Genomic DNA, 9960 nt, shown 5'->3' on the forward strand with positions numbered 1-9960 from the left:
TAAGATCATCCAGATCACTTAAGGGAATCCGCCAAGATATCTCCCTGAAGGGCTTACCTCCTTCAGTTGAGTTACATGCTAAGCACTCCTAGCATAGCCCACATCGAACTCATCTCTTGAAAATAGATGTTTCCACTTCCAAAGCTGATCTCTTGCCCTCTCCTGTCACTCAGGAGAAAGCTGTGTATCCTTGGGATAGAACTGATCCATTGAAACCTCCCCCTCAGTCTTTTCCCTATCATCCAGAGACCCAATCGGGGTAGTTGGGCTCACTTGCCCCAACAACATCCAATCCCTCAATTGTACAGGAAGGCTCATGACATTCCGAACCCCAACTAAGATCCGCCCTTTTTGCCTGCCATAAAACCCATGTGAAAACTACCTCTGGAATGAATTCCACTCCACCACTCCGCCCCTTGGGGCTGGATTCAAGAATAAGATATGGACCAGGCTGTTCCCAATCTAATCTAATGGAGGTCCCAAATACACCACTTCCTCTAGTTGTATCACTTTCTTCTCTCTGTCCAACTTCTATAATCACCCCACCCACTCTGCTGAGACCTGCTGTTCCCCCCCCAAAAATGCTGACATACTGTCTGTAGTGCAGGATGGACATCCCTTATGATCGGATTATCCCCCAAGGGGACAACTGGGGTGAGAAAATGCCTAACCAAGCTTGTGTTCATCCCCACAATCAACGAATCCTGACTGACTCCCGAGGGGCGGGTACACAATAACCAGAGTATCAAAAGTCTCCATATAACTGGCAATAGAAGACCCAAATGTCAACTGTATGGGCAAATACCCATCATATGGGAATTTTTCAGTCCCAGTACCATAGATCTTCAGGTCACTCAATTCCTGTATAGGCATATACATCAGATATCTATCATAAAAATCCCTATATAGTAATGTAATTTACACACCCAAATCCAAAAGGGTCTTAGTGTAAATACTTTCTACTTGCATTGGCACCATTGGAAAAGGGACCACCGACTGCTGAGGAACCCCAATAGGGGGAAACCCAGTGTCTGGTTTAACAACCCACACTTGATTCCCCAAAGACTGTCGCTGGGGCCCTATTGTTCTAGTTTCTGGCAGTTCAAAGAGATGGGGATTTCTCACTAAAGGGGGTACTCCCGTCACTCCCATCATCGTTGATGTTTTCCAATGGGATCTCATCTTGTCAGCGCTAACTGATATCACCGAGCACCCATCTATCTCCCTCACTGGGACCCTTGACAGTTTCCCGATCTTCTGTATCATTTCGTACAGGCACGCTTACAATGCCCCATGCCTCCACAATTATAACAAACTACTGGTCTCATTTAATTATTAGTTAGAGTGGATGGGTCCATCTCCCCATCATTTGGCCCAACCCGGCTTCCGTTCAAGGACGGGCCACCCATTACTGTCCAGGAAACCATTATCTTAGTTAAATCCAATATCTGAGCTTCCATCATTGTTAACAGATCATCATCCTCCCTAACCTTTCCCATTCCTGGGCCTAAGGGCTTTCCCACTGGCAACTCTGCTATCACCTCCTTGGCCTCCTCTACTACCTCAGTCACCCAAACTCTCCTTATAAGCTCGTGATACCCCCAAGTATGCATCTTTTTTTAAAAAAATGCAATCACTGAGAAAAATGAACAGCCAGAGTGTCTTCAACACATAGCTTTGTATATTAATTAATTAATTAATTAATTAATTAATTAATATGGCTGTCCAACTTACACATGGTAACTTTGGCTGGCTTATAACATGAACATTTTACAATGTAAGAACCCATGAATATCCACTCAACTCCAATGGTAGCAACATCAGAATCATACCAGCCACTTCTTTGCTCCCTATCAACCTGGGATTCCCCAGGTCCTCTGATATAACCAAAGCTTTGGAAAAATATCAAGGAAGGGCCAAATCTTATTTCCAGAACAATAATATTCCAAAGCAGGGAAGTCACCGCAGAGAAGGTCCCTTTCCTTAATCTCATTAGATGTACTTCTCTAAGATGTAATTTTATTTTATTGTATTAGAATCAAAGCATTTCAGGGATTGATTCAACTTTGAAAGACAGTTGAATTGAGGCATGGAAAAGATATTTATTAATACAGTTAAATCCCACTGATTTCAATGGCTCAGTATGAACAGCTATTTAGGTTCAACTCTATTCTCGTGAGATGGTTATAGATATGCTGGTAGTAAATTTTTCCATGTTATTTAAAAAGATAAAAGATAATATACACAGACTATATTATACATAATAGAACAGAATTAGTTCTCCAAATATTATTAAAATACAATACAATAAATTTCAAATATTGCAATCATTTGGGTCAAGATGGAAAATTTAGAAGGAAACAAAAGAAATCTGGTTATATTTGTAAAATATCCATACAACCATTCTTAATTAGCAAGAAGAAAATTATTAACTGAACAGAATTGAAACAATATGAAAACATGGTCCACATCTCTGCTTCAGGTTTCACTGCTGACTCCAAAAATGATGCAATGTATATGTTACTCTTTGTTTTTAAAAATGATGACAAAATAAAGAGAAGAATTAGGCATAATAAACCTTTCATGTATCCTTATATTTTATTTTTCATTGTTGATAAAAATGTTATCTAGCTTTAAGACAATGGCTCAACAAGTTTTATTTTGTTCTAAACATTTTCCAATGTAATGTCCTCTTCATTGCAGCTTTGACCTCCTTATTTCTTAAACTATAGATAATAGGGTTTAACATGGGTGTGATGACTGTATAGGAGAGGGAAAGAAACATTTTTGTGTCTGGAGAGTACTTTGACTTAGGGTTGAAGTAGGTAGATGAAGCTGTGCCATAAAATAAGGTTACCACCAGAAGATGAGATGAACATGTTGAAAAGGCTTTCTGCCTCCCCTCTGCTGAGGGCATTTTCAAGATGGTAATAATGATGCAGATGTATGTGAATAATATAATGAGGAAAGGAAATACTATGAATATCATAGTAGCTGTGGGAGCCTCAATTTGAATCATGTATGTATCAGCACAAGCCAACTCCAGCACTGGAGGACTATCACAAAAGAAATGATTAATTGTATTAGGCCCACAGAATGTCACACTAAAAACAAAGATGGCAGAGACAGTAGAGTTAGGGAAGCCTAAAAGCCATGAGACCAGGGCTAGTTGAAAACATACTTTTCTATTCATAATTTCTGGATAGCGTAATGGATTACAAATGGCAACATAGCGGTCATATGCCATTGCAGCAAGAAGGCAGCATTCAACTGTACCAAAGAAAAAAAAGAAATATAACTGGGTGAAGCAGCCCATATAGGAAATGGTTTTCTTCTGCAAAATAAGATCTGCTAGTATTTTTGGAACAATTACTGAATTGAAACAAATATCTATGGAAGAAAGATTTCGGAGGAAGAAGTACATGGGACTATGAAGCGCAGGGTCTACTGTTGTGACAAGTATGATGAGGATATTTCCAGTCAGAGTTATTGTATAAACAAGAAGGAAAATGACAAAAAGGGGTATCTGAAGCTTGGGGTAACTGGAAAATCCCATAAGAATAAATTCTATAACATTGGTTTGATTACTTCCTATAATTGATCTTTTCCATGCCTTTAACATTATTTGGAATATGATTCTCTGACAAAGTTGATAAATTCTTCTACAAGATTTTTCTTTGTCCAATGAGGTAGTCCTCTTTATGACCAGATAATATGTAGGCAATTTTCTAAACAAACTTTGTTGTGAATCTCTTAAACTGATTCCTTTCTATAAAAAATGATATAAGAATGATCATTAATTAATTATAAACATGTACATTTTAGGGTGAGTTTAGGAGGAATAATCATCTTTTTTACCATCCTTTTCCAATAGTTGGGGAAGTCTTTCTGCTTTTTTATCAGGGAAAGAGTAAAATATTTTAGAGAAATTTTAGGGCAGCAGAAGTTTGGTTTTATGTTATGAAGGACTAGCAATTATCAGCCAGGAAGTGGCAAAAATCATTAATGGATATAGGGCAATCTTTCCATAGCTTTCCATTACACATTATCTATTTTCATCTTTTGGAATACCTTTTCCCTAAGATGCTGTATATATATTGCTGAAATTAAAGATATTGGATATTGAACGTAAATAACACCTGGGGGTGGGTACAATTTTGCCACAGCTGATTTATACAAGAATAAATTGTTTGGGGGCGCCCTGGGGAATGAGTTTCAAGGCTGTCAATTAAATGTTTAGGTGATCCTATTAAGTTTCTCATTGGGTTTTATAGGTTTTTAAATCTTTCTCTTTTTTATTTTTTGAAACTTGCTTGTTTGCCATTGTAATGTTCCAACTTCCTAATACAACAGACATCCCTAACTTAAGGGGAGCAAAGATTTAAAAAATGTATTACAGAATAGGAAGACATTTTTATTTCCATGATAAATTCTGAAGACTTCATATATGAATCACAATATATTTGAGAGCGATTCTTTTAAAATATGTCTGATTTATCAATTAATGAATCATTAAACCATCTTCCATAAGATATTTAATCTAAAATATGTAAGGAGTGAAAGAGTACATCAGCAGATAGTAAAATATATCAGTGGATGCAAGTAAAAAAATGTGCTATCAGTAAGTTTCCACTTCACAGCAATGGTTACCATCTTTGATTCTGAGGGCGATGTTTTGAAGGGGGTTTCCCACAATTTTGTTTTATTGTTTGATGTGATACTATTGCTACTGTTTGTCTGGTTTGGGTTCTTTATTGTAGCCATATTATCTCTTCTGTTCTTTATGTATGCTTCAATTATCTAGAGCTTGATATTAACAGTTTAAAATTAAACAGGAAATGATAAACATTTAATCAATAGTCTTCTTTTAAGATGTACATGATGCATACAAGACTTGTGGTGGCACAGTGGAATGCAATATTGCAGGCTAATTCTGGCGATTGCCAGAAGTTCACAGGCTCAAGGTTGATTCAGCCTTTCATCCTTCCAACCCAGATTGTTGAGGACAATATGGCTTTAGAGAGGACTGTAAAGCACTATGAAGTGGTATATACTGTAAGTCTAAGTGCTATTGCTATTGTATACAGAAGAGTCTTAAAATTTCCTCAAGTTTATTCACTCTTACTTTATATTACAATGCATACGCTATTACTGAACACCAAGTCAAACCAATATATGTTAACTTTTTTAAAATAAAAGTTAAGCTCAATTTATATATACAGTTAAGCTCAATTTATATATACAGAAAAGGAAACTAAATTTTCATACTTACCTGTAAGTATTGATGGCTAAGAGTGAAATATTGTCGTGATTAGTATTTTTTTATCTTAGTTCATTTAGTTCCTATAAGGATCTATCTTCCTGACTTATTCTTCCTAGAATAATTACACAATTAAGTTAATATGACACCAATTACTTTCTTTATAATGTGAGTTCCTACGTAAGTTATCCCTACTTTTTCATGATTATCTTCTCCATTATTTAAATGTGCTGATATTGCATATGGTGGTGGTAGTGGTGGTGATGGTGGTGATGGAGGAGGAGGAGGAGGAGAAGGAGGAGGAGGAGGAGAATAGTAATAATAATAATATTAAAATAGAAGGATAGATCCAAGTAAAATATTTGAGGATTTGAAAATCTTTCCCCATTATATAAAATAATAATGTATTTCTCATTACATCTGTTTTAATTTGCAAAAGACCAAACATGCATTGGTTTCTTTTGCTCTAGGTTCAACTAGATAAGTTAAGGTAGAAAATAACTGGTCCATTCATCAATCAAATAATTGACAATCTGTATATATCTCTCCCACCCTCTCTTGCTCTGATTAACTAAATGGCCCAATTATTAGTAGTCCAGAAATATAAACATTTAAACTACCAATGATTGTTGCATTTCATGTTAAAACTGAATTCCTTGTTTTGAAAAGCCCATAACAAAAGCACCATACTGTTAGTGATGCAGATTGTTATTCTCCTTACCAGATTCACTGATAAGAAGGATTTCTCATAATTGTATCATTGAAAGATTACCTCTTAAGAGTTACTTTTACCTTCTTATTTCTTACTCTTTTCTCTCTGTCATGGGTTTTTTAATTGTATCCAATTAGATCGACACAAACTCAAGGGAGACACAAAAGCACTGTCTCTGGGACAATCTCCCTATAAAGATTAGAGAAAGTTTCTATTTTGTAAAAATAAACATATAAAAGTAATATGTGAGTGCTTCCTATTCTAGTAATATCCCAATAAATTATATCTCTGGTAATTAATATTACAATATGCTATGACAATGTTTATACTAGATTCTATTCTATTCTATTCTATTCTATTCTATTCTATTCTATTAATAGAAATTCACTATTATTTACCATTCTATCAGAATTACCTTTAAGCCATGTTCTATACCTTACTAACATGCCTCAATGTTTCCTTCTTTTTAAGACTGTTCTGTCTCAAATTTCCTGTCTCTGAAATTTCTACCAATGGCCAGCAAGTAGAGTTTTGTTGTGCTGTTATACTTCTCTCCCTCTCTTTTCTAAAGAAAAATGTTCTTCTTTTGTCATCTACTCTGATTTCTGGTCTATGTTTGCCTCTACTTCTCTACTGACACGTGTGTCAAGGTTGCAACATTATTGGAAACTCTGCAATGTTGACTCTAGGGAAAAGGCTCAATTGGGAATGAAAGAAAGCACACATGTGCAATTTTGTTTACTCTTCCACCGTCCCATGGGGAAAAATTTCTAAAACAATACCTCTGGGTTTTAATTAGCATGTTGGAAGCAAATTATCAAGAATGTAATCAATAGAGTGAATTAGAGATAGTGAAAACAAAAGAAGACTTTGATTAATGTCTCAAAATTATTTCAATATGCTGATGATACAACTCTCAGAAACTAAAAAGTTAGAGAGTATCTGATTAAGAAAATTTTAAAAAGTGAGAACTTTGGTCTCTTTTTCTTAACATCAAAAAGTCAAGTTCATGACCACTGCAAGGAAGGGAAACATTAAAATAGAAATTGATAGTGAAGAGATAAAATGTATTGAAAAAAATCATTTTCCTAGGATTGCAGATAGCTTAAAGTGGTGAATGCAGTGCAGAAATAAAATAGTGGATTTCACTGGGTCACACAGCAATGAACATGAGCTGAATATAAAAAAGCAAGGACATCAGCATGGCAATCAAATGTAGTTTAGTATGCTCTATTATGTTCCCCATAGCTACCTATGACTGTGAAAGCTGGATCTTAAAAAAAGCAAGACAGGAAGACTTTTGAAGCAGTTCCATTGGGATGTTTTTGATCACACGTCCGATAACCCAGATTTGGTGCTGAAACACTACTACTAAGGAATTTCAAACCTTGTAATGACAAGTGCCTCAATTTGAATGGCGATTATGTTGAAAAGTAATGTAATGTTGTAGTTTTCTAATGTGTATAATAAAAATTCTGTATCTGCAAGTGTCTGTCATTGATAACCAAATGGAAATTTATTTCCAAATTGCCCTCGTATAATGTCTTTTTGGAATCCTAGTATGAAGAATCTCCATTTTGTTTTTTTTGTCTTATTGAAAAAATAAAAGCATTTCTTCCCATGCTGGCTCAGTGACATGTAGGATGTTGTTTATTGAAAATTAGGGGAAAATACATCTGGATTACAATTTTGGATTATTTTATTACCATGGATTTGAACTTTAATGCATTTGTTATATTTTATTCTGCTGTTTTGACTGCTCTCTCTGTGCCTATGTGCAGGAGTTATATGCTGTTGACTGAAGGCATGGCAACATTGAGATTAACCTTTAGAAATCATTATTATTTCCTCTCCTCTCTCCCCATTTTTCCTTTTGTCTTTCAATTCTCCTAGTGTTTTTTTATTTTTCCTTTTTCACTTTACAACAAACAAATACATTTTTCTTAACAGTGCTGTATCATATGTCTCTTACATTTATTTACAGTTATTTACATTAATTTTCATACATTTTTATTTCTCTGTTCTAACTAAACATAGCATTTATTCCATATCTCGTAAAATTCTGTTGCTTCCTTCTCTTTTATTTCTACAGTAAGCTTGTATATCTCCGTGCATTCTAGTATCTTGTGAATAATCATCTCATTTGTTGGTATATTTTCACATTTCCAACACTGCGCATTTATCTTTGGATTTTGTTGTTGTTGTTGTTAATTGCGAAGTCGTGTCCGACCCATCGCGACCCCATGGACAACATTCCTCCAGGTCTTCCTGTCCTCTACCATCTTCTGGAGTCCATTTAAATTCACACCTACTGCTTCAGTGACTCCATCCAGCCATCTCATTCTCTGTCGTCCCCTTCTTCTATTGCCCTCAATCTTTCCCAGCATTAGGCTCTTCTCCAGTGAATCCTTCCTTCTCATTAGGTGGCCAAAGTATTTGAGTTTCAACTTCAGGATCTGGCCTTCTAAAGAGCAGTCGGGGTTGATCTCTTCTAGGACTGACCGGTTTGAACGCCTTGCAGTCCAAGGGACTCGCAGGAGTCTTCTCCAGCACCATAGTTCAAAGGCCTCAATTCTTTTCGCTCAGCCTTTCTTATGGTCCAACTTTCACAGCCATACATTGCAACTGGGAAAACCATGGCCTGGACTATACGCACTTTTGTTGGCAGGGTGATGTCTCTGCTTTTTAGAATGCTGTCTAGATTTGCCATAGCTTTCCTCCCCAGGAGCAAGCGTCTTTTAATTTCTTGGCTGCAGTCCCCATCTGAGGTGATCTTGGAGCCCAGAAAAATAAAATCTGTCACTACCTCCATTTCTTCCCCATCTATTTGCCAGGAATTGAGAGGGCCGGATGCCATGATTTTGGTTTTCTTAATGTTGAGTTTCAAGCCAACTTTTGCACTCTCCTTCTTCACCCGCATCAAGAGGCTCTTTAGTTCCTCTTCACTTTCTGCCATTAGAGTGGTATCATCTGCTTATCTTAGGTTGTTGATATTTCTCCCGGCAATCTTAATTCCAACTTTTGATTCATCTAGCCCTGCCTTTCTCATGATGTGCTCTGCATATAAGTTAAATAGGCAGGGCGACAGTATACAGCCTTGCCGGACTCCTTTTCCAATTTTGAACCAATCAGTGGTTCCGTGTTTGGTTCTCACTGTTGCTTCTTGACCCGCATATAGGTTTCTCAAGAGACAAATGAGATGGTCTGGTACTCCCATCTCTTTAAGAACTTGCCACAATTTGTTGTGATCCACACAATCAAAGGCTTTTGCATAGTCAATGAAGCAGAAGTAGATGTTTTTCTGGAACTCCCTAGCTTTCTCCATGATCCAGCGTATGTTGGCAATTTGATCTCTAGTTCCTCTGCCTCTTCGAAATCCTGCCTGTACTTCTGGTAGTTCTCGATCCACATACTGCTGGAGTCTAGCTTGTAGGATTTTAAGCATAACTTTACTAGCATGTGAAATGAGTGCAATGGTGCGATAGTTTGAACATTCTTTGGCATTGCCTTTCTTTGGAATTGGAATGTAAACTGACCTTTTCCAATCCTGTGGCCACTGTTGAGTTTTCCAAATTTGCTGGCAAATTGAGTGTAGCACTTTTACTGCATCGTCTTTTAAGATTTTGAATAGCTCAGCTGGAATACTGTCACCTCCACTAGCTTTGTTGTTGCTCAGATTTTCTAAGGCCCATTTCTCTTCACATTCTAGGATGTCTGGTTCGAGGTCAATGACCATCTCATTGTGGTTATCTGGGATGTTAAACTCATTCTTGTATAGTTCTTCTGTGTAGTTTTGCCATCTCTTCTTAATCTCTTCTGTCTCTGTTAGATCCCTGCCATTTTGGTCCTTTATCATGCCCATCTTTGCATGAAACGTTCCCTTCATATCTCCAATTTTCTTGAAGAGATCTCTGGTCCTCCCTATTCTGTTGTTTTCTTCTATTTCTTTGCACTGTTCATTTAAGAAGGCATTCTTATCTCTTCTAGC

General features: G+C 36.7%; 1 protein-coding gene across 7 annotated transcripts; it reads right to left on the reverse strand.

Moving 5' to 3' along the window:
* Window positions 1–2010: 2010 nt before the first annotated feature.
* Window positions 2011–6564, reverse strand: LOC120319980 (olfactory receptor 10A4-like). 7 transcript variants are annotated; one of them, XM_039369377.1, is made up of 4 exons: window positions 6388–6564; window positions 6053–6161; window positions 5273–5375; window positions 2011–3769 (listed from the first exon to the last, which is right to left on the reverse strand). In XM_039369377.1, the coding sequence occupies exon 4, from the start codon at window positions 3620–3622 to the stop codon at window positions 2657–2659; it is 966 nt and encodes a 321-aa protein (XP_039225311.1). In that variant the 5' UTR covers window positions 3623–3769; window positions 5273–5375; window positions 6053–6161; window positions 6388–6564; the 3' UTR covers window positions 2011–2656. The 7 variants fall into 7 exon arrangements, with proteins under 7 accessions (XP_039225311.1, XP_039225317.1, XP_039225310.1 ...); XM_039369383.1 differs by having other exon boundaries at window positions 2011–3270; window positions 6033–6161; XM_039369376.1 differs by having other exon boundaries at window positions 6033–6161.
* Between the last annotated feature and the right edge of the window lie 3396 nt (window positions 6565–9960).

This window comes from Crotalus tigris, unplaced genomic scaffold (assembly GCF_016545835.1).
Source record: "Crotalus tigris isolate CLP2741 ecotype Arizona unplaced genomic scaffold, ASM1654583v1 scf7180000021055.717220, whole genome shotgun sequence".
Taxonomy (NCBI): Eukaryota; Metazoa; Chordata; class Lepidosauria; order Squamata; family Viperidae; genus Crotalus; species Crotalus tigris.

Excerpts from the sequence above, each read along its gene's own strand:
- LOC120319980 (XM_039369382.1), bottom strand. The coding sequence starts at position 3,622 with ATGTTAAAGGCATGGAAAAGATCAATTATAGGAAGTAATCAAACCAAT.